The following is a 25879-nucleotide window of genomic DNA, read 5'->3' on the forward strand; positions in this document are numbered from 1 at the left end:
CTATATTGGAAAGAACTAAAACACAGCATAATGTCAAACTAAAACGCTAAAGGTGAGATTCGGCTACTTCAAGAAACATGAGCAGAAAACCAAAAGCAAATGTTCAAAAATTGCTATGCAGGAAACACATTTCCATATACTTTTCAATTATTTATATTTTTGGCCTTTTGTCCCCTTTACACACACTCTCTCTCTCTTCTTTTTATTTCTCTTATCTCTCTCTCTATTTCTTTTCTCTTAGACACTAGGGTTATAGCTAGGAATCAATGCCTACATGACAACCTCACAATTCCTAGAGGTCATTTTGTTTCTTTTCCTCTATATGTGTACGATATATATATATGGAGAGAGAAGGGTGAGAAACAGAAAGGGATAGAGAGAAAGTGACAGACAGAAGGAGAGACACCTGCATCACTGTTCCACTAATTGTGAAGCTTACAGACCCTGGACCCAGGGTTTGAACTGGGTCTTCAAGCATGTGCTCTACCATGGAAGACACTCCCCAGTTCAAACTGGTCATTAGTTAACATGATTCTTATAAAGTTGTGCAAAATTATATGATATAATCTTTTAAACTACAAATAACTCTATGATATCCCACGGCAGAAAGAGACACACATGAAGATACCATTCATGTACACCTAACATGTATATACGGTTATCATGGAATATTGCTTCAATAAAAAGCATTACAAGGGAATCAAAATTAGAATGCCATGATTTTATTTCATTATTAAAGTAAAAATGACTTTAACAATAAAAAATGTTTCTCGGGAGTGTCGTGCGGTAGCACAGCGGGCTAAGCACAAGTGGTGTGAAGCGCAGAGACCTGTGTAAGGATCCTGGTTGAGTCCCTGGCTCCCCACCTGCAGGGGAGTTGCTTCACAGGTGGTGAAGTAGGTCTGCAGGTGTCTGTCTTTCTCTCCCCCTCTCTGTCTTCCCCTCCTCTCTCCATTTCTCTCTGTCCTATCTAACAACAACATCAATAACAACAACAATAATAACTACAACAATAAAACATCAAGGGCAACAAAAGGGAAAGCAAATAAATAAAAACATATTTTTAAAATGTTTCTCTCATTTGGGGATTACACAGAAAACTAGGTGATCTCGAGGCTTCCATCTTATTTATCTTCTCCTATCAGAGAGTTCAATAACCTAATATGTATAGAATTAACTAAGAAGGGTTGCACACCTCCTTGAGTGCACTCGTTACCATGCACAAGGACACAGCTTCAAGCCTCTGGTTCCCACCTGAAGAGGGGAAGCTTCATAAGTGGTGAAGCAGCACTGCAGGTGTCTCTCCTTCCCTATCTCTCCTTCCCCCTCTCAATTTCTCTTTAACCTATCAAATAAAGTTGAAGAAATTTTTAAAAAAGAATTAACTAAGAACCAGGTAACAATTATCAACTCATTAATACAGAATTAATCAGTGTAATGAACTCAAAGTGAAGATGGAAGAGTTAATATCATGTCTAAAATCTCGTATTTAAATGACAAATTAGCTTACCTGGGTGGGTACCTGCTTTGTCATACATTTGACCCCATCTTGACTTGGCTACTTAACACTAAGTGTTGTTTTGATGCTGTGGTGTTTATTTTTTCTCCCTCTGTCTCTCTATGTCTTTCTACCTAAAAAAGTTAGCCTGGAGTAATGAAGCCTAGTGAAAACAAAACAAATAACCCCAAATGAGGAGAACTTGAACTTTACTATTCTTAGAAGCCATTTCCTGGTGTTAAAGCAATAAAGAAGAAATGCTTCAATTATAGTCAAATGATTTAAAAGTGTCAAAGCAATTCTATCTCAAGTAAGCAGTGACTAGGATAAGCAGAATAATAGTCAGGTGTGATAATTTTTATAAAATATAGAGTTCAGGAATGCAAAGTTACTTTATATTTAATAAGAAATATTTCACTAGTTGACTGTTTCTCCCTAACTATCCAAAGTTTCTTTAACTACAGAAAAGGGAATTATTGTTTGAATTATAATTTATTTAGGCAGGGGATTACATTTTAGAATATATCAGATTTGATACATTCCGATAAATGCTTTGATATATTTAATAGTTTCCATTAATTTTTTGGTTTAACTAGACCAAAGCTAACAGAACTAAAAATAGATAAGTAAGGCACTAAATCTATGCTAATGGATTTTAAAGTGCATCGTTTTATAAGAACACACAATTTACAAGAATAAACAGTTTATTTGGAAAATAATCACTGTAATTAGTAAGTCTAATAAATATATAGGTAACTTGTAATACAGGTGCTTTCTTGAGTCTTGGGTAATTTTCTAATATGTTGGTTCTTTAAAATTACTCTACTGGGTGGGCAGGTCGGGCAGTAGCACAGTGGGCTAAGCGCACGTGGTACAAAGCGCAAGGACCAGAGTAAGGATCCCAGCTCAAGCTCCAGATCCCCACCTGAAGCAGGTCTGCAGGTGTCTTATCTTTCTCTCCTCCTCTCTCTTTTTCTCTCTGTCCTATCCAACAACGATGACATCAGTAACAACAGTAATAACTACAACAAAAACAACAACAAAAACAATGACAGCAAAAGGGAAAAATAAATAAATACATATTTAAAAAATATTCTATTGGATTTTGGGTAGTAACATAAAGGGAAATACAGTTTCAAATATTTTTAGTGTTTAATAATCTGGGTGTAAAAGTTGAGATAATCTGTTCTACAGGGGAAGTCACAACTATTATAGGTTTGTTTCGCAAATTAAACATTTTACATGTCTATATATAGGAAATAGTAAGTGCTATACTATGCATTAATCAGTAAGCCTTGCTTATACATTGTTGCTATTTTATTGCAGAAAAGCAAAAGTTAAGAGTTGAAAGTCATAAATGTGGGAGAATATTTTCCATAATAACTAGATCCAAAATTTAAACATATGTTAGAGGTTCAATAGGGCTTTGCATATATTCAGTTTTCATTCAAGCAGGAAAGGAGGAGTAGAAAGCCTACCCCCATTTTCCATACAACAATTCTCTGGTGAAAGCTAAAATGATTACATTAAAATGCATAGTTATTAACAATGATCAGTTACTTAAAATGATTCAAAATGTCATGTTACTTTGTGTCTCCTTAGTATAATATTATTCAGATATTTTTGTCACCAGATAATTCAAAGTATCAGATAAATATCTTCCTGAGGGACTTATAAACCATAGCTTCTTGTAATGAATAAAAACTGAATGATTCCCCATGGCATTTTACCAGACTTACTAAAAACAAAAATAACAAACTAAATAGTTTCTTATGAAAATTGGTCTGTGTCTGCCAGGCATTTTTCTTTATTGTGATACAAATTGGGGATCTCCTGTGGAAATAAAATCTCATATCAATACCTTAATAAACTAAATTACAACTCTGAAAAGTACCCTTATACTCAGGCTCTCCCACAATTAATATATATATATATATATATATTCTAGGGTTATCACTGGGTACTGCTCCTGGCAGACATTTTTTTTAATTGGGTAGGGCAGAGAAATTGAGGGAGGAGGGGAATCTAGAGAGGAAGAGAGAGAGACACCTGCAGACCTGCTTGACTGCTAGTGAAGTGTCCCCCCTGCAGGTGGGGAACAGGAGGCCAGAACCCTGGTCCTTGTATGGGTCTGTGTGCTTAGTAGTATGCGTGCTTAACTGGGTGCACCCCACCCCCACTCTCACTCCCAATTTAAAATCCAAGTCATCCTGTCTGTAGGGTAAATGGAGAAATCTCATTTCCTCATGTCCAGAACTGAAAATAAAGTTGCAAAATCATTTTCCCAATCATTGAATAATATCTAATTTAAATATCTTCAGTATAAATATTTCCATTTCATGAAGACTTTTTTTTTTCAATCAACATGAAAAGGTGTTTATATTCAACTAGCTCAGATTCCCAAAGACTTAAGGGAGACATATGGGAAGAAAAATGAATTGCCTCCTAGCTCTTAGCTGACGGTTTGTGACTAGTGCACTTGACAGCTGGATTCTTTTTCTTATTTGTTTGTTTTGGTTTTGTTTTTTTTGTTTCTTTATATGTTTGTTTGTTTTGGCTGGATTCTTAAGAAGTGTCAGATACGGGAGTCAGGCGGTAGCGCTGCTGACTGAATAGGAAACGGGTGGGAACTTGATAGACTACTAGGTGTTTAAGTATCGTATCTTTGCTCTAAGGGTTGTTAATATGGTACCTGGAAGTTCTGGATTCTTTCTATTACTCTTTCAGATCACCAGGAGACTACTGCATGCAAATAACTTTTAAAAAGAGAGACAGGCTGGGAGTATGGATCGACCTGTCAATGCCCATGTTAAGCGAGGAAGCAATTGCAGAAGCCAGACCTTCCACCTTCTGCATCCCACAATGACCTTGGGTCCATACTCCCAGAGGGTTAAAGAATAGGAAATCTATCAGGGAATGGCATGGGATACGGAGGTCTGGTGGTGGGAATTGTGCAAAGTGGTACCCCTCTTATCCTATGGTTTTGTCAATGTTTCCTTTTTATAAATAAAAATAATAAAAATAATAAAAAAAGAATAGGAAAGCTATCAGGGGAGGGGATGGGATGCAGAGTTCTGGTGGTGGGAATTGCATGAAGTTGTACCCTCTTATCCTATGGTTTAGTCAATGTTTCCTTTTTATAAATAAAAAATTAAATAAAAAATAAATAAAACAATGCAATAGCAAAAATATGCTTTTTTTCTGTAGTGTTTCTAAATAATTATCTGTGAACAAAACTTCCAATTTTAGACTTTTATTATTATTTAACAAGGGCATACAAGACTAGAAAAATATAAGATGACTTCCACAGTCCTCACTCAAGATACTGCTAGGTGTAGGGGAAGGAACAGAGCTCTTTAATAATGAGCAGTCATTACCATGTCTATGAGCTTGTGTTTGAGCCCCAGTCACCACATGGGAACACCTGCACTTGGTGCCTTATCAGCAGTAGAGCAATTCTGCAGCATCTCTCTTCTCTCTATATTCCTCTCCCTCTTGCTACCCCTCTACCTTTATCTAAAGAGGGACAGAGGAGGGGGGAGATAGAAGGAGACCGGGGATGATGAATCATGGAGGTACATCCCCAGCAATTACCACAGTGGTCAAGAGAGGAAAGAAAAAAAAAAAAAGCAAAAAGTAGGTGTGTTAGTAGATTCTATCTGGAAAACACTTCAAAAAGTTAAGAATTGATATTTGTGAATAAGTTGTACATAAATATTATCAACTGGATTAGCTATTTTGAAAAATCTTCTTTACTTATTTATTATTGGGTAGAGACAGAGAAGTGGAGAGGGGAGAGAGAGACAGAATGAGGGGAAGAGACAGAGAAACACTTGCAACCCTGCTTTGGCATTCATGAAGTTTTCCCCCTGCAAGTGGGGACCAGAGACCTGAGCCCAGGCCCTTGTACACTATTAGGTGTGTATTTCACTAGGTACACCACTGCCTGGCCCCAGTCGCATTAGCTATTCAGTCCAGTAACTAATTTTGTTTCTTAAATAATTCTTTATTTTTTCCCTCACATCTTACCATACTATTTTATCTCAGTGGCACATTGCCTATATTCCTGCCTCTCCTTTATTGATTCTACACATTGAAGTCAGAACACAGCTTCTGAAAATCTGACCATTTTATTTTCCTAAGTATACTTTTCCCAATTGGATCCACATTGTTTAGAAATATATAGACCCTGTGTCTATATATGTAACTGAAAATAAAGTTAGAAGACATGTTCCTATCATTTTCTCCCTAAACCCAGTCTAACACCCAAACTAATTTTACTGTATCAATTCTAATATTCAAAAAGGTTCTAACCCCAGGGGAACATCGACATCTTGCACATAATTCTATATTATGTGGATGTATAATGTATACATTTCCACGTGAGATGGAAAGTTCTTCCAGAAAAGGATCGCAGTTATGGCCTGTCTAGTGAACTGGTATTCCTAGTCCTGTCCGAAATAATCTGGTAGCAATAGGCACTCAAAACCAAATCTGAAAAATCCAACTGAGGTCGAATCCTTGAAGTGATTATTTGCCTCACAGTGCAAACACTCTTGGCAGTTTATGACCTTGAGTTGACTTCATCTATTTGTCACCTAACTAGTCTTCTCCCCAGCAACTCAGTGAAATAATATTTACACATACTGATTATTTATAAGTGAAGAATATTTAACATTTCATTTCTTTAATCTTAAAGATATGGCTACTTGTGTCTCAGAGACATTCCTGAAGAGTAAAAATAAAGCACGCACATATTTATTGCAGATAAAAATATGCCAAGCATTTCAGCTTCAACATAACTCTATGAATAACAGTTCCAATTCCAATTATAATTGAGGTAGTTGAGCTCAGCGAAGTTCAGCATCTCTCCTGCCCACCCCACCCCGCCTAAAGTCCCAGTGCTTGGCTCCAAGCATGTCTGTTAACAAAGGTTTATGATGTTTTGCATATGCCTTAAGTGTGTGTGTGTATGTGTGCGTGTGTGTGCAATGAACTAATGGCAAGCAGATTATTATTATTTACAAATATATAGAAGTGATTTAACCCATTTTGTGTTCTTTATCACTGTTTCAGCCACAGCTTACAAACTGAAGGTTCAGCATAGGTTGTTAGATAGTCAACATTTAACAACAAAAAAAAAACTTAATATTTTAAGTTGTCATGTCTGACTAGGCTTTTTCAAATAGAAAGGACAGGCAGAGAGAAAGAGAGAAAAAGATACAACGCTGATGTTTCCCTCACTGTGATCTGGGCTGGATTTGAACCTGGATCCCACTCATAACAAGTCAAGCACCCTTCCAGGTGTGCTATCCCAAGGCCTGTCAAATTCATTCTTTATTTATGATAGATAAATAATATTTCATAACAACTGGGAAATGTTATGCATGCACAAACTACTGTATTTTACTGTTGACTGTAAACCATTAATCCCCCAATAAAGACATTTAAAAATATATTTCATACCTTAATCTTTTATAGGTCAAAGTGAACTAAAAAAATGTATAGAGCTGAAAGTAATCTAGGTGAAAGTAGTTTAAATTTAACTTCTTTTTGTAGCTAGAAATCTACAGGAGGGTTAGAGAGATTGCATAATGGTTATACAAAAAGACTTTCATGCCTGAGGCACCAGAGTTCCCAAGTTCAATGTGACCAGTACCACCTTAAGTTAGAGCTGAGCAATGCTCAGGTAAAAACTAACAAATGTAACAGATGGTAGGAGGGAGGCAATCCACAGGAAATAACTACAGTGTATCACTTATCCAAGACTTCCACAGCAGGTTCACTTTCCTTTCTCTTGACACTTTTCTTTTTCAATGATATAAAAACTACTTTCAATACTTTGACTTGTAGAAAAAACAGCTATAGTACTGGGCCATATGTCTCCTTTGTTTAACAAAATGCGTTAGACTAAGCTATAGGATGAATTCTTTTTAATGTTACTATGTTCAAACATTAAATTAACATCCACTACTGTAAATTAGGATGCAAAGGTAAGATTGATGTGCCCTGATCTGAAAGGGGGTTCAGCAGGTAGATTACAGAACTTTGGCTCCCAAAGTCCCTGATTATGCCCAGAACTCCAAGGTTGCACTGTATCTGTCTGATTAGATGTCTTCCCAGGTCCCTTTCTCTCTTACACATAAAATAAGTAAATAAATACTTTTAGGCTTATATATAATCCTGAATTTTTTTATCATTATTTTATGCAGAAGTCAGTCCTTTTCCAGGATTATTTATAAAATGCTGTTTTTCTTCTCAACAGTTTTGCAACTTGGGCATATATTTATCCTCATAGCTAATAAGAAAATGCAACTTAAATTTTCATGTGCACACAAACTTGTTTTTCCCCCAGTTTATTTCTCCTTCCTTTCTTACTCGTTTTAATATAGACACAAAGTTCATAATCTGCACTGACAGATGAAGAAAGAAAAAAATGTGAGCAAAACAGATCAATTGATTTACACCACACACCTTACACTCATTATTTTGTTGTACTTACCATTTTCTGTAAGCATAACTAGTCAGTAGTATGAATTATTAACTGAGCCATACCTTTTTCAAGTTTTAAGTTCTGTCAGTACTCTCTGGTTAAAACAGAAAAGCAAAAGGATAGTTTTTTCAACCATTAGTAAAAACATTTTGTAGACAATTTTGTTCACTAGACCACTTCTGGAATTTCAAAATAAAATAAAACTGTATTTACTATAATAGACTTGAGAGCAGAGAAGCTGTGACTAGAATGTTATTTTTTACTTAGAAATGCTAAACTGATCCTATAACACTTTAATATGTTCCTTCTTTAAATCAGTTTAAATTGGGATTAGATGTATCTAGTAATCTGTTTAGTGCTTAAAGTGTGATTATCTCTTTCATATTTCATGTTAATTAAATACATATACTTCTATCTTCATAAATTCTTACTAAGCTCAAAAGGAAATTTCAGTCTTTCATGACAGCACCGGAAAATGTGCCATCTACCCATATGGGTATTTTAGGTGCTACAGAGGTAAACAACAACAACAACCAAAAAATAAATAAATAAAATCAAGAAATGAAGCCTAGTTTTGAAGACTTTAGATCTAAAGAGGGAATTGGCCAGATGTATGGGAGCTACACTCTAAAGGATAGGGAAATAGTAATATACAGATGAACACGTGTTCTTTGCATAGTCTTAGGTCAGAAGAAAAAGTTAAAAGTAATTTCAAGATTTCCAAGTATTCTTCTTAGATAGATATTACTGAATCAGAAAAACAACAGCAAAAAAGACGTGTTCAATACTGAAGGATCACACAAAACAGGTGAAATGCCAGCAGCTTTCCAAATGATGTTTCAAAAATACTATCTGCTCTTGCAAAGTGGCACAGAGGTATCCACTAGAACCTACTGGAATAATTGTGCAGAGAAAAAGGTAATTTGAAGGTGTTTTTTTTCTGATGAGGTATGTGTAATGCTACAGAATGATCTTGTTCTGAATTATTCTAAACATACGTCCTTCTCCGCAATTGAGGAGGGGATATATGTCAATGAATACAATGGCACTACAGATGAAATCTTATGAATGACACTAAAGCACTATACTCACCATGGGAAATACAACTGCAAAACTGACTAGATGCATCACCACTTGCTTTAGTATTAATCTCTCTCTCTCTCTCTCTCTCTCTCTCTCTATATATATATATATATATATATATATATATATATAATTTAATTTTGCTTCTCCTCCCCTTTTGTTGCCCTTGTTGTTTTATTATTGTTGCAGTTATTATTGTTGTTGATGTCGTCATTGTTGGATAAGACAGAGAGAAATGGAGAGAGTAGGGTAGACAGAGAGGGGGAGAGAAAGACACCTGCTTCACTGTCTGTGAAGTGACTCCCCTGCAGGTGGGGAGTAGGGGGCTGGAACTGGGATCCTTATGAAGGTCGGTCCTTGTGCTTCATGCCACATGCACTTAACTGACTGTGCTACTGCCCAACCCCTGTATTAATCATATCTTTATTCTATGGATTTAAAAATCACTACTTGGATGACTTAGCTTCAAAAGAAATTGATAATCTATTGACAGTGTATATTCCCAAAACCACCACAAATAGCACTACCAACTAGGCTTTGTGCAGAAGCAATTCCATTGCTCTTCTTTTGATTTCTTTTTCAGAGAGAGAGAGAGAGAGAGAGAGAGAGAGAGAGAGAGAGAGACTTCTCCCTAGTGTTGTACACTTTGCTGTCATATGGTGCCAGAGCTCAAACTTGGGTCCCTGAGTACAGTAAGACAGTAACTTTCTGAGTAAGTTGCACTCTCTGAGTGATTTACTAACCAGAGTAATACATTTTGGAATGATCATGTTAATTCAATCAGTGTTGTTCTTCAACTGGTAGACTTTACTGAGACAATGATACAATTGTTACATATGACTGGGCACCCTGAGCTTATACACAACATAATAGCAGCGACACATTCCTGATTTTATACTAGTGATTTTAAGATGTATCACTATTCCAGAAATCTTTATGGGCTTGCGTAAGAAAGGCATTTTAGAAATTACATAATGGGCAGATGTATGATCTATTAAACTTTCTCTTAAGAGTGATCTTTTAATTTATTTTCCAACAATTACTCCTTTATCTAATTCTGAGTATACCAAATTAAGTACATGTAACCCATTCCCATTTAAACCATTCTGTAAGTGATATAATTAAACAAGAACTATAGAATCCTCTCTGCCAGGTCATACTAGAAACAAAAATTGAAATCAATATTATCAGACTATGGAAATAAAATATTTGAGGGCAGGGCAGTGGTACACTCAATTGAGAACAAATATTACCAGGTCCAAAAATCTAAATTCAAGCTCCTGTTCCCCACCTGTAAGAGGGAAACTTTAGGGGCAATGAAGCAGTACAGCATCTTTCTCTCTATCGTCCTCCCCTCTCACTTTTTATCGGTCCTATCAAATAAAAAGGAGAAAAAAACAAAAAGTAAAAATGGCCGCTGAGAGCAGTAGACTCACTGTGCAGATACCCGAGCCTCAGTGATAATCTTGGTGTCAATTAAAAAGAAAAAGAAAACATGTTTTCTGTTATATAGTCATTCTGTTATGCATTTCATTGGACAGGATTTTATAGATACTGCAGTATTTTCAGATTAGCAATCTGATTACCTCCAACATGCAAGTAGACATTTACTTCAATAAAACACCAGATTAACATAACTTTCAGGTATCCTGTAGAGTTCTGTATATTCTAACCAACTTATTCTTAGCATCCAAGGTAAAAGTCAGTTGAGTATTCAAAAGGTTAAATATGTCTAAGGTCTGTATGTTGGGTGCTAGAGATAGATCTCACTTGTGTAGTGTGCTGGTGTCATATCTGCAACCCAGGTCTAAACCTCGCTCCACCATATTCAAGGAGGTTTGAATGCTCTGCAATGGTTCTCTCTCTCTCTCTCTCTCTCTCTCTCTCCCCCTATCTATATATCTATCTAACTAATCTATGTATCTATCTATCTAACTAATCTATCTATCTATATCTATCTATCTATCATCTATCTATCTATCTATCTATCTATCTATCTATCTATCTATCTATCTAATCTTCCTGACTTTCTCCTCTCTCTCTGCCTCTCCTTCTGAAAAGACAGATATTTTTCAATATTAAGAGGAAAAGTTAAGAAGCTCTGAATGTATTGTTTTCTTTACAATTATAAGATCACTATTTTTATAATTAACCTTTTCATGTAAAATTAATTGCACTGCTTATTATTCATTAAAAATAGGTCACCTCAAGTAAAATGTTATTGTTGAGGAATGGCAGATAAAGTGAAATAAACTGAATTAATCATTCAAGCAAGGGATAAAGCATGAAGAATATATGGAAAACTGAAATTCTCAGAAACCATGTGACATGGGAATAGGAATAAAGAGAATGAAAAAGCAAAACAGAAGCTCAAATCCTAACAGGCTTTCAATTTACTTATAATCTTGTAAATAGCTTTCTTAATGAGGTATGTTGAGTTTGTCTGTTTTTCCAGTTTTCAAAAAAGTTAGGAAAATAATTCATCAAGCTCTGTGCCTGTACAACTCCACGGCTCCCAGTAGCCTTTCCTTTCTCCTCCTCCCTTCTCCTCCCTTCTCCTCTCCTCCTCCTCCTCCTCCTCCTCCACCTCTTCCATTTCTTCCTACAGCGAGAGGCAGAAATCAAAAGGGAAAGAGAGAAAAACCTCAGCATTGCTCCACTGCTCATGGATCTTCTTCCCCAGAAGCACAAACATGTTCTTGCTGGGCATTTGACCTCAGGTCCTTTGCCATGGAAATATATATGTTCTGTCAGATGAATCACTGCCTGGCCCCAGAAAATCTAAAGTATTCAGGTGACCATCCATAGGCAAGGAGATTGCAATATATATGCTAGGAAATAATTCACCTGGTTGTGCATCCTTGTGCTACAGTATACAACAGGTCAAGCCTCCGGCCCCCACCTTCAGAAGGGAAAGCTTCACAAGTGGTGAGGCAGTGTTGCAGGTGTCTCTCTTTCTCTTTTCCCCTGCTCTAACCCTCCTTGTTTCTATTTCTCTCTGTATAATTTAATATATAGATATAGATATATGCATATACAGTTACTTTTTCTTTATTAACACAGTTCTATGCCAAATTACCTTTTTAAAATAAAAAAGGCTAATAATAGAACAGTACCAACCTGAAAGGCTATAGTACTTAAAATAACTCTAAGCAAAAGAATATTCTGACAAGAATTAAATTCCACAATAGACTCAATCTTGTGTTTAGTGAAAACACTTTGGTGCTTTGAAACTGATGTGAACACTAGATGAAAACGTCAGTAAGTTTATAGACCTGCATTCTTAGTTTTCTGGTAATGAGTGATTTCCCACTTTATTTTGTATAAGGTGCAATCACTGTGGACAACTTGTACTGGCAGTTAACTCATATATTAGCTATATTCTTTTTAAATTTATTTTATTTTACTTTGCCTCCAGGGTTATTGCTGGAGCCTGCACTATGAATCCACTGCTCCTGGAGGCCATTTTTTCACATTTTTTGTTGCCCTTGTTGTTACCCTTGTTGTTGTCTTTTTATAATTGTTGTCATAGCTGTTGTTGTTGTTGGATCAGACAGAGAGAAATCAAGAAAGGAGGGGAGACAGAGAGGGGGAGAGAAAGACAGATACCTGCAGATCTGCTTCACCACCTATGAAGTGACACCGCTGCAGGTGGGGAATCTGGGGCTCGAACCTGGATCCTATACCTTATGGTCCTTGGGCTTCTTGCCATGTGTGCTTAACCCGCTGTGCTACCATCTGACTCCCACCAGTTATAGTCTTATAAAGCAAGTTGTTCATCAGACAACAGTTTGGTACTGCAATCCAAATAACTGCACTAATTACATATTTTACATAGCTTATAATTAGTTTCAAAGAAACTGAAAAGCTCTGGTAAAAGATAATAACCCTTGAGCAGAGGGAATATTCGCTATTCTTTTTCCTTTGCTTTTAAAAGATAGGTCAGTATACATAGTGTAGGAACTCAGAGTATGTCACCTAGCCATAGAGTTACAAACTTGCTAAATCTGAACTGTTGGTCAGAAGCAGGAATGAGATACATACAAATTCAACCCTGCAAGTAAAATTTCTAAATGACTAAAATGTATCTGAATGCTATTTCCTCTCCTGCAATTTTAATAAGCAATGAAACAGAGATCAAAACTTAGCAGAAAAAAAAAAGAAACGGACATTAAATGAGAATGCCTCATTAAAATATTTTAATTTCTAAAAACCCTGTTCATATTATACTAGGGGAAAAACATTTGAATCTGATTACTTAAACCATTGACCAGAATTCCTAACTTCTTGTCTGCGTTTGATGGATCCACTCATCACTACGATAAAGCCTAGAGACCCTTCTCAGGATAATGTCTCTTGGTAAATAAAATGAAATACACACAAACACACACTGCTTATAAAAGGTTTAAAAAATATGTGACACAGAAATTTATTTGCTTATCTCTTAACACAGTAAACAACAAAGGTGGGTAGGTATGTTATAGCTTCATGTTATCTTATTTATTTATTGTAATCACTTGGGCTTTAACATACCAGGCTGACAGAAAAAAAGACACCACAGTACCAAATCTTCCTTTATCATGGGGACAAGGCTGAAATCTGGATTGTGTCCATAACAAAGCAAGTACACTATCCATGTAAGGTTCGTGGTCAGCCTTAGAGCTTCACATTATTAAGAAAACGAAATGTTATTTTAGAACTTATATGCGCAACAACTATAATATAGTATGATAATATCTGTCATTTCATTAGTGACAGTTATTAGTAGCTACTATTATTACAGATTCATTGTTGTTTAATTTCATAAATGATGAAAATCCTAAATTTATAATAGCCAATATTAAATAAAAACAAGCATATACTCAAAGGACAACACCTTACATTGTATGCAAATATTCCCTAGATATTTTTCTTGTAGATTCAAAACTTTGCAGAAACCACAAGAAGAATGACACTGAGAATGTCCTTACATTAGTTTCTGTTGGAAAGTGCTCATTTTGGGGGGACAGGGGATGGTGCAGCTGGTTGAACGCACATGTTACAATATTCAAGGACCTGGAATTCAATCTCCCAGTCCCCACCAGCAGGGGGAAAGCTTTGTGAGTGGTGAAGCAGTGTTGCAGGTGTCTCTTGGTCTCTCTCCTTCTCTATCACCCCTTCCCTCTCAACTTCTAGCTGTATCTATCAAATAAATAAGGATAATAAAAATAAAAATAAGGAAGTGCTTATTTTCTATTACAGTGAAAACTACGAACGATGGTAGAATCCAAGAATTAGAATACTGAGGAAGGAAATGAATTTATTAAATGACTACTGAGTTGATACGAAGTGATATTGATATACCAATCATTTTCTGTATGTTTGAAAAAGTTGTGTGTCTGCCTGGGTGAACCAGGGAAAATATGAAAGGAATTTACTTTGAACAAACCACCACAAATATCCTTGGGTTTCTTGAAGCTGAGAGCTGCAGTTTCAGTTTCTAGGTGTTTTGTAGTTAGATAATAGTGCGGAGTTTTTATAGGCTTCCTTATATAACTATAGTTTCATCCTTTTTTTCCTGTCAGAATACTTTACTTTCTGTCCCTGCCCCTGTTTTCCTTGAATTTTAGTATTGGATTTACTGACTTTGCTCTCGTTCTACTGCTTTTTATAGAACCATATTCTTCGAGTTCAATTTATTTTTAAGTTGGATACTTTATGTGTCTATTCCCTTTAGAGCTATAAAAAGAAAGTGTATTATTGACCCGATAAAGCTATTAAGGTAACTATTATGAATTTTATTTTAGGTCCTTGGGCCACCTTAATGCCTCTTTGGGGTTTAAGATATGCTTGAAGTAGAGTGCACCATAACCTGGGAGGAGAAGTCTGTGGCTATTATTTCTTACTCCATGGATGCTCAATCTGAAATGGCTGCAACCTGACACTCTCTTCCAACACTCACCACAGTTATTAAGGACCTATGGCTTGAGGCTCCATTTAAAAAGTCTTTTCAATTAAAAAGTCTTATCTTTGACCAGCTTCTGTTTTAGGAATATTCTATGTCTGTCCTAAGTCTTTATACTTTTTCAGTTTCTCACAATTCTCTTGTATACTTTTTATAATTCTACAGATAGAATTATTTATTTAAGATTTCTTTGTTGGGGGAATTAATGGTTTACAGTCAACAGTAAAATACAATAGTCTGTACACGTGTGACATTTCTCAGTCTTCTTTTTTCTAATTGTTTTATTAGCTTTATTTAGTGGATAGAGACAGCCAGAAATCAAGAAGGAATGGAGAGACAGAGAGAAGAGAGACAGAGAGACACCTGCAGTGCTGTGTCACCACTTTCAAAGCTTTCTCCCTGCAGGTAGGGACCAAGGGTCGAACCTGAGTCCTTGCCCACTGAAACATGTGCACTCAACTGGGTGTGCCACCACCTGGCCCCACATTTCTCAGTTTTCCACATAACAAGTGACCTCCACTAGGTCCTCAGCCATCATGCCAAAGGTGTCTTTCTTTCTCCCTCTCTATGTCACCCACCCTTCTCAATTTCTCTTTGCCATTATAAACAAAGGAAAAATAAAATAAATGTTTGCTTTTTTTAAAAAAGGTTGCTTCAAAAAATACTTCTTAAAAGAAGCTTGCTCTAAAGATGCGATTCAAGGGAGTCGGGCTGTAGCGCAGCGGGTTAAGCGCAGGTGGTGCAAAGCACAAGGACTGGCCTAAGGATCCCGGTTCGAGCCCCGGCTCCCCACCTGCAGGGGAGTCGCTTCACAGGCGGTGAAGCAGGTCTGTAGGTGTCTGTCTTTCTCTCCCCCTCTCTGTTTTCCCCTCCTCTCTCCATTTCTCTCTGTCCTATCCAACAACGATGACATCAATAACAACAATAAACAACAAGGGCGACAAAAGGGAATAAATAAATTAATTAATTAAAGATGCGATTCATAACATACATTCAGTTACTGTCATATATGTTGGGATGCCATCACCTCCATGGCAATTTACTGAGCTGAGAACCGGAGCTGGACTTGCCAGCTGTTTGTGTCACCATTGCTCTTAATTCCATGTTCGCCAGAACATTTTCATTATTTGAAATGGTGGGGATTTCTGAAAATCACGCCACATTTGTAAACTTTTGCATCTTTGGTAAAAGAGCGGGGATAGTCTATATCTATTCCTCCAATTTGGTCTATTGGATAATATCATTTCAATCAGCTGAAAAGTAGGTGTGCTAAAAAAGCAGACATCATATCATTTGTACCTGTAATTTTCTCAAATGAAATCAATTTCACACTGTAAATACTCCGACTAAATGTTTCAACTAAATATCTAAAAACACTGTGCTATTATATATAAAGGATTAATACCTTTCCCCAAATTACATTTTTACCATGTTATAACTTTCAAACCCTAGGATACATTCTTTTTCTAGTAGCTTCACTGCAAAAAAAGTTGCTTCTGTTTTCTATATTGCATATATATTGCTTTATTTCCCCTTTTATTAACAAGGATGTGGGATGGTGTGGTGAATTATATTTTTGGCAAAATAAAACAATGTATTTAATCATACAGTAGAGCCCTCTTATGAGAACAACATTAAGTCATCCTATCTCTAAATTTTTTTGATCTCTTTCTTTGTCTTTGAAATAGAGAATATTAGAGCGATTCTTATTTAGAAGAATAATTGCAAGCTTAAATTTTAATACCTGGACATATGCAGTTTAGTGCATAATGGGGCTATTGACATAATTTTTAAATCATGATGGTAGTGCTTGATGTTTCAGTAATTATTTGCAATCAGATACAAAACTGTCAGGTAATGGAAATATGATTCAATGTGTTAGAGATGATTAGCAAGCCCTAAAGGATCAATTTGAGCATTTGCGAATTTATCTCTCTTTTAAACTATCCTCTTAAGGTACAGCAGTTGAACTTTCAGTGTGTGACATATCTGTGCAAAGCTTGTGGGCAACATTTTTAAAAAAATACCCAGAGGTATCTGATTGAAGATGGAACTTTTGTGTCAGACACAGAAAATGGAATTCATATTTGTCATCGAGTCAATGTTTTTTGTGTGTAAGTGCATTTATTGTTGCAAAGGCATCATCCTGGAGCAATATTGGTATGATTTTTTGAGGATTACTGACACACTTACACAATAGCCTGTTTTTGGTTAACTGAATGTGATAAAGCAGGGTAAAATGATTTTCTATTCAGATATTTATATTTGTGATAATTCCCTATATTTCTTTGTATTTATGAGTATCTTGTACCTAACATCAAACACCTGAACACTATAGATAAAATATTCATCTCCTTCTCAATTGAAATTCTAAACTAGTTCCTATTTCATATGTTTGAGTAAAGTATAGTAATCTTAAAATTATTTATTTGAATTTATTTAAGTTAATTTAGGCAATGCTTTCAAAGATTTAAAAAAGTTCCATTTAGAATTTCTAAAAACAGAAGTTAGTTTTTTAATCTGGAATAGGACGTCATTATTTTCTTCTCTTTGATTACCTGCCACACTTAAAAAAAAGTTAAAAGTAAAAACATGCCTGATGGTTATTCACAGTGACCTAATATTAGTGACTTAAATGGGTTTACACAATGATAAGATAATAGGGGTATAATTCTATACTGTTCCTACCAAATCATATCACTTTTTTAATTTTTAATGAGATATTCTCTCTCTCTCTCTCTCTCTTTTTTTTTTTCCCTTCCAGGGTTATCACTGGAGCTCGGTGCTTGCACTACGAATTCACTGCTCTTGGAGGCCATTTTTCCCATTTTGTTGCCCTTGTTGTTGCACTTTTTGTTATTGTTGTCATAGCTGTTGATGTTGGATAGGATAGAGAGATGTGGAGAGAGGAGGGGAAAGACAGGGAGGAGGAGAAAAAGATAGACACCTGCAGACATGCTTCACCACTTTCAAAGAGACCCTGCAGGTGGTGAGATGGGGGCTTGAACCAGGATCCTTAAGGCAGCCCTTGTGCTTCGTGCCATGTGCGCTTAGCCCACTCCACTAGTGCCCAGCTCCCTCACTTTTTTATTTTTTAAAAATGTTAACAGCTTTTGCGGCATGAGCTTGCACTTCTACACGTATATATGACAGCACACACTGATCTCAAAAATCTATGTGGGATTTAGGAAACACAGTAAGGGAACAGATACAATGAAATATGTATCCGCATTGGCCCATCTTCACACATCTGGAACTACTAAGGGGCAAAGATAAGTGGTGGTTATAGGAAGGAAGGTGTCCAAAGCCCTGTTCTGGAGAGAAAAGGCCGACTGAAGACAGGAAACATTAGTTAGTACATATTCTGAGGAGATTTGAAATCATACCCCTGAGGCACCAGTCTTATGAAATAGCTCACTGGAGTAATGTGATGCTCTGGCATGAATGCAACTCAGGTTCAAGCCTGGCCTCCACTGCTCTGAAGGAAGATTTAGTATGGTGTTCATTTTCACTGCCCCCCCCCCCATCTCTATCTCTCTCTCATCGTTCTGCCTCTATATAAAAAAAATATTCCTCACAAATAATACCTCAAAAGAATACAGGGCCAGAGTGGCCTCTCTCTTTTTTTTATTTAAGAAAGGATAAATTAACAAAACCATAGGGTAGGAGGGGTACAACTCCACACAATTCCCACCACCCAATCTCCATATCCCACCCCCTCCCCTGATAGCTTTCCCATTCTCCATCCCTCTGGGAGCATGGACCCAGGGTCATTGTGGGTTGCAGAAGGTGGAAGGTCTGGCTTCTGTAATTGCTTCCCTGCTAAACATGGACGTTGACTGGTCAGTCCATACTCCCAGTCTGTCTCTCTCTTTCCTTAGTGGGGTGGGTCTCTGGGGAAGCAGAGCTCCAGGACACATTGGTGGGGTCTTCAGTCCAGGGAAGCCTGGCCGGCATCCTGATGGCATCTGGAACCTGGTGGCTGCTCTGGCATGAATGCAACTCAGGTTCAAGCCCAGCCTCCACTGCTTTGAAGGAAGATTCATTATGGTGGTCATTTTCACTGCCCCACCCCCCGTCTCTTATCTCTCTCTCATCATTCTGCCTCTCTATATAAAAAATATTCCTCACAAATAATACCTCAAAAGAATACAGGGCCAGACTGGCCTCTCTTAATCAGTAGGTGATTATCTTGTCATGTGGACATCCCAGGTTCAAGAGAACCAGCACTAAATAGGGAATGTTACAGTGTCTCAGGGGAATGCAGTGGTCTCGTTTTCTCTATATGAATTTTTTTAAAAAAGGAAAAAGTAGCAAACGCACAGACACACTACACGTGTTAGGTGGTATATATTGTGTGTTTGTCTACTTATAAATACTAACTTGCCCCCAAAGAAACTTTAAAGAGCCATAGCTGTTCACATAAAGAAACCAACAGAGTATTTACAGTATTCCAAACATATTCACATATGTAATTACCTTTGATCCGTATAAGTTTATAGCTAGAATTCTTAAAGGGATATAGAACTGTATATGCTATTTTGTGAAGATTATTGAGCCTGTATATATTAACATTTAGGAATGTCATCTTATCCTCAGTAGAAGATCTTAGTTTTTATTTTTAATAAAACCCTCTGAAATCATCCAAGTCTTAATATATTTTAGCATAATAGTTTGGGGATGTTGTGTTATAAAAAGCTCCCTTGGTAACTATCTTAAAATAGTGTCAGCAATGGAAATTAATTTGAGTGCCACATCTGAATTTAATCGTGTCACATTGAAACACCCAGGAGAGAAATGTATAGAACTACTGAGGGCAATAGAGCTTTACAAATTAAAACAATTGTAGTTATTTGTAGATTAGTTAACAAAAGTGTTATCGATTTCCCTTGCATTTACTTTAGTTTAAACACCATGTACTGCTAAAGGTTCACAGCAAAGCATTTCTTAGGAAAGCAGGGTTCTCCACTCAACATAATTATTTTCTGCTCAAGTGTTCTTTGAACACTTGAACCTATATCACTTAAAAGTAACTTCAGTATTTCTATGTTAGGATGCTCAGCTAGTATACCAAGCAACAAAATAGTAGCAAAGTTTTTATAGATATCAGAAATGTAATAAGGTACAATGCTTAATGTTTTTTTTTTTTTTTTTTTTTTTTTTTTTTGTTGCCCTAGTTGTTGCAGCCTCGTTGCGGTTATTATTGCCATTGTTGACGTTGCTTTGTTGTTGGATAGGACAGAGAGAAATGGAGAGAGGAGGGGAAGACAGAGAGAGAGGGGGAGAGAAAGATAGACACCTGCAGACCTGCTTCACCACCCGTGAAGCGACTCCCCTGCAGGTGGGGAGCCGGGGGCTCGAACCGGGATCCTTCCGCCGGTCCCTGCGCTTTGCGCCACGTGCGCTTAACCCACTGCGCCACCGCCCGACTCCCTGCTTAATGTTTTAATTAGCATGAGAGGTTTCACCTCATTGACTGTAAACTTGGGCTAGTATCTTCCATTTTTTAGTTTGTTGTTTGTTTGTGGGATCAAGAAGTGCTTTGATTATCTTTGCACACGCTTCAGGAAAATTATTCTCTTATTTCATCTATCATCCCAAGATATTACTAAGGTTTCCAAAAAATGAAGTATAATATTACTTTCAATGTGTCTGCCTTCTCATCATGAATATTCCTTTTAGCTCTACATTTTGTTTGTAATGAGATTATCTGGATAGAGTGCTCTGGATATATTGTCTGAACCAGAGTAATCCCACTGGTGACAGAAATTTAGGTCATATACACATTCACCATCCAAAATGAATTCATGAGAGAAATCTACTTTCTATAAGAAACAGTGTTTGCCCTCCTTTCAAACCATGAGGGACCACTCTTAAGCATATAGTGCACTCAGTGAAACTGAACCCAGAGTATATGTGCAGAGCAACTGAATGAACAACAAACAGAAATGTGTCATTTCAGTTAAGTATGAACTCTTGATCAAATTATAATGATTTCAAATATATATATTAAGTATATATATTTATATATATAAATATATGTATATAAATATAATAAGCTTTTGTATACACACATGTGTGAATACTTACTGTATTGACAATTTCTTCCCATGAATTCACCTGGACACTCACAGGAATAGTTAGCAACAAGGTCTGTGCATATCCCGCCATTTTTGCAAGGCTCAGCTTCACATTCATTTATGTCTGAGGAAACCAGAAAGAAAATAGTAGGTGAATATCAATTAGTTATTGGGAGTTTTTAGTAAATTTCAAATAAGGCCAAGTCTAAGTAATGCTATTACTGTGTGTCAAGTCAATAATAAAATGAGGCTTAAAAAATTAGCAATCAAAATAAACTGAGTTGAAATAGAATCCAGAATCCAAATGAAAGACCAAGAGGCATAACCCACTCTTCATTCCTGAAAATAAATATGAATAGTTTAAGGGAATATTTAGGGTTATCCGTAGGATTACATCAAACAAATTAACCCTGATGGAGAGACGAATTAGTATCACTTACAAGACCTAGAAACCTCCCTGCAGTAACAACTGCCAATTAACACCATCTCGTTTCATCTTAATTCATTAAAATTTTAACTGACAGAGATGTTTTAGTTTCCAAATAGTTCGCCTTTGATGAATGCGATGAGAAGCAAATTAGAGTTAATAGCTAAAGCTCATTACATGCAAAGTATAATAAATGTAAATGATGATCACTTCCTGATTTCATTCAAGGGTTTCTAAAGTTAGGATGACTAAAAGGACTTATCTTTGATATACCATTATTAAACCTGATGCAAGAATCATGTGGAATATAAAACATTCTGCAAATTATACTAATTCCTATGCTAATTTCTGACAACAAAGCTAGTGAATATATTTTTGAACAGCAACAAAAGGAAATCATGACTAACTCAATCAGGTATCAATCACCAATATTTCTTCCTCATTCCCTTATAAGCCCAGCACCATGCTGGGTTCTGTGGGAGTTCCTGAGTGCTTAGAGAAAACATAACATCCCTATGTCTCTGATGCCTCTGCATTTCTTTTCTGCTCTTTTACACACAATTCCTTCTTTTTAAAAACCTTACAGATACAAAAGGTGTTACTGAGGATTAACATATTTCTGTCTCTGTCACCCCTTCACCAAATCATACAGTGATCCTCACAAATACAGTCTTGGTTTATCAGAAACATCATGAGAACCCAGTCGATGTTGCCTGGTAAAATTTCCATCAAATGAGTGGAAATTGTGGGTGCACTTTGGTGGTGCGTTTTCTGTAGTGACCCACAATGTGAAGAGAGCTGAAATGGCTCAACTAAAATGCAGTTTTGTAAACCAAAATGAGCACAATAAAAAAATAAAGTAGGGGGCCAGGTGTTAGCACATCAGGTGAAGCGCACATGGAGCAAAGCTCAAGGACTGATAAGGATACTGGTTCGAGTCCCCGGCTCCCCACCTGCAGGGGAGTCTCTTCACAGGCGGTGAAGCAGGTCTGCAGGTGTCTATCATCCTCTCCCCCTCTCTGACTTCCCCTCCTCTCTTGATTTCTCTCTGTCCTATCCAACAGCAATAACAACAATAACAACAACAACGTTAAAAAACAAGGGCAACAAAAAGGAAAAAAATAGGCTCCAGGAGCAGTGAATTCGTAGTGCAGGTACTGAGCCCCAGCAATAACCCTGGAGGCAAAAAAAAAAAAAAGCAGTGCAGATAAACACACACTCTTTTAATGAACTTTCTGCTACACTACAATGTGTGAAATGTTTTAGGTCTTACATTTCCATAGTGCTTAAAGCATTATTAAATTATACCCTCAAGAAAATCAAAAACAAAACATTAGAATCATTTCATTTTGCTTATTCTTTAAAACATTATTCTGGTCACCCTCTCTACATTTTCTGTATAAAATTTAGATTAAATTTCTTTGGGCCAGTGATCCCTTTCTCCAAAAAGGCAGTACTTTTTCATTCTTGATTGATGCTGACTGTTACAGCTTGAGGATATAGTTTATAATTATGTTCAGAGATAATATAAATAATTAAGAATGATTGACAGGGCCTGGGTGGTGTCATAACCAGTCAAGTCCACATATTATCATGTGTAAGGGCCCTGGTTCAAGAACCCTGTCCCCACTTCTAGGAGGAAAGCTTCAGGAGGAGTGAAATAGTGCTGCAGGTCTCTTTCTCTCTCTCTCTCCCCATAACTATTTCCTCTTCCTACTCATTTTTTTTTGTCTCGATGCAAAAAGAGATAAATAAAAAAAGTGGGGGGGAAATAGGTAGCAGTGAGTGGTGAATTCATTGTACAGGTACTGAGTGTCAGGGATAACTATGATGGCCAAAACAAACAAACAAATTAATTAATAAATTAATTAATATTCTATCATATCAAATAGTAGGCAGCCATCAGGATCTGATAAACTCTGAAGAAACTTATCCACAACAAATTGACTAAAAATCCAAAATATTTAGTAGTAAAATTCTTCAGTAACTCAGAAAGAAAGGTAAGCAAGGAAAGAGTGAGGGAGGGAAAGAAGCCCCCAAATAGAAAACAGATTATTCAGTTTTCCTATCTGATTAAATATTTAGCTTATTCCAGAATTATCAGATTTTCATACCATCTTTATTTCTTTGGGACTTACAAGCAAATAGTCTCCATTAAATTTTGAAAATACGGGAGCTGGGTAGTAGCACAGCGCGTTAAGTGCACACGGTGCAAAGCACAAGGGCTGGTATAAGGATCCTGGTTTGAGCCCCCAAGCTTCCCACCTGCAGGGGGGGTAGCTTCGCAAGTGGTGAAGCAGGTCTGCAGGTGTCAATCTTTCTCTTCTTCTCTCTGTCTTTCCTTCCTCTCGATTTCTCTCTGTCCTATCCAACAACAACAGCTATGACAACAATAACAATAACAACTACAACAAGCGCAACAACAAGGGCAACAAGATGGGAAAAATGGCCTCCAGGAGCAGTGGATTTGTAGTGCAGGCACCAAACACTAGCGATAACCCTGGAGGCAAAAAAAAAAAAAAGAAAAAGAAACGAAAAGAAGTGTGTCTACAACTGTACTATAAACCATTAACCTCCTAAAAAAGTACAAAAAGTTGATACTAGTACCAGTCACTATGCTATTTATACTGTTACTAGGTCAACATAAGGCATTGGTAATGTTTATCCCTAGATGAGATCAGAATGTGTCCATGGCTAGTAAGAAGTCAATTCATGTGTTAGAGGATACATTGTCTTATTTAGTAAAATAAGACATACGAAGTTATTATTTCACTTATTGACAGGGAATCAAGGATATATAGAGTAGATCACATAAGGAAAATAAAAGGTGGTCTTGAACTTGAAGTAAAAGTCTCACAAGGTTAATAAGGACAGATGGGAAGAGTCTCATGGCATGCTCTCTCTTCTGCTACATATTTCTACTTAAGGACTTTCCATCCATCATCCAGTCTTCCAAAGGGGCTGCACCAGTTTGCACTCCCAACAGCAGTGTTGTACTGTTCATTTTTCTCTACAGCCTCATCAACACCTCCCATTTCCCATTATTGCTGATGAAGGCCATCATCACAGGTGTCAGCTGGAACCTCAGAATAGTTTAAATTTGCATTGGAGGGGGGGGGGCTCGAGTGGTGGCACACTGGGTTAAGTGCATTTAGTACGAAGTGCAAGGATTTAAGCACAAGGTTCCCAGTTCCAGCTCAAACTGGTATAAGGATCCCAGTTTGAGGCCCCAGCTCCCTACCTTCACAAACAGTGAAGCAGGTCTGCAGGAGTCTATCTTTCTCTCTTCCTCCCTGTCTTCCCCTCCCCTCTCAAGTGCTCTCTGTGCTACCCAACAAAATGGAAAAAATAACCACCAGGAGCAATGGGTTCATAGTGCAGGCACCACGCCCCAGAGATAACCCTGGAGGCAAAAAAAAAAGCATTTTTGTAATCATAGATGATGTGAAACATTTCTTCATATGTCCGTGGGCCATGTGTATCTCTTCCTGGAAAACTATTCAATTCTGTGGCCCACTTTTTAACTGGGCTATTAGTTTTTCTTTTGTTGAAATGTGCCAGTCTTTTTGATATCCGTTTCTTGCCAGATGTGTGATATGCAGACATCTTCTCCAATCTCCTGAGTTGCCTGGTCATCCTTGTGTAGTGTGCTGTTGACGTGTAGAAGCTTTTTAATCTGGCATAGTTCCATTTATTAACTCCGCTTTTCATTTTACTTACCAATGTGGCAGAGTCTCCTCTGATAGGAAGATCTGCAATGTTGGAACAATGCTTTCTTCTGCATATTTTAGAGTTTCTGGTCTAATATCCAAGTCTTTGAACCATTTCAATTTGCTTTGGTATATAAGTGGTGATCTAGTTTCACTTTTCTGCATATAGCTACCCAACTAGAGACCTTCTCAACCCTACTGGGCTTTTGTTTATCTATTTGTTCATCAAATAAGATACATAATTATCACAGAAGAAAATAATTAAGCTAATATTTAATTCAAACCAATACCAAACTGATATAAGACTTTTTACCCAGAATTTTATATGAGGTGGAATAACTGGAAATTTTATTTGTCTACCTGAAATGCTTTATAGTCACATCCAATGATGATCATGATCTTTTCTTACTTATGCATTTCTTATCTAAAAACTATTAAATAAAAATTAATAAAACTGCAAATGCTATGAAGCACAGGTTGTGTTCTTTAATATAGTAGCAAAGCAAGTAAAACATTTTGTCTATCTAGTAACATTGAAGCTTGAGAACATATGCAAATCGCACAGGAGCTTTTAGATATTACTCTAAAGCTGAAGTTCTTTCAGTTGTAATGGCTATTCACACTGTGATTAACACTGCAAGCAG

At 36.8% G+C, this 25879-nt stretch overlaps 1 protein-coding gene across 3 annotated transcripts in view; it reads right to left on the reverse strand.

Moving 5' to 3' along the window:
- EDIL3 (EGF like repeats and discoidin domains 3) overlaps positions 1–25879 on the reverse strand; it is a 425344-nt gene that overhangs the window by 158931 nt on the left and 240534 nt on the right. For all 3 annotated transcript variants that reach the window (XM_060201139.1, XM_060201136.1, XM_060201137.1), the window contains one exon: positions 21109–21222. In XM_060201139.1, coding sequence (XP_060057122.1) covers positions 21109–21222 — 114 coding nt within the window. The remainder of the gene's footprint in view (positions 1–21108; positions 21223–25879) is intronic.

The sequence above is a fragment of the Erinaceus europaeus genome, chromosome 11 (assembly GCF_950295315.1).
Source record: "Erinaceus europaeus chromosome 11, mEriEur2.1, whole genome shotgun sequence".
Lineage (NCBI taxonomy): Eukaryota > Metazoa > Chordata > Mammalia > Eulipotyphla > Erinaceidae > Erinaceus > Erinaceus europaeus.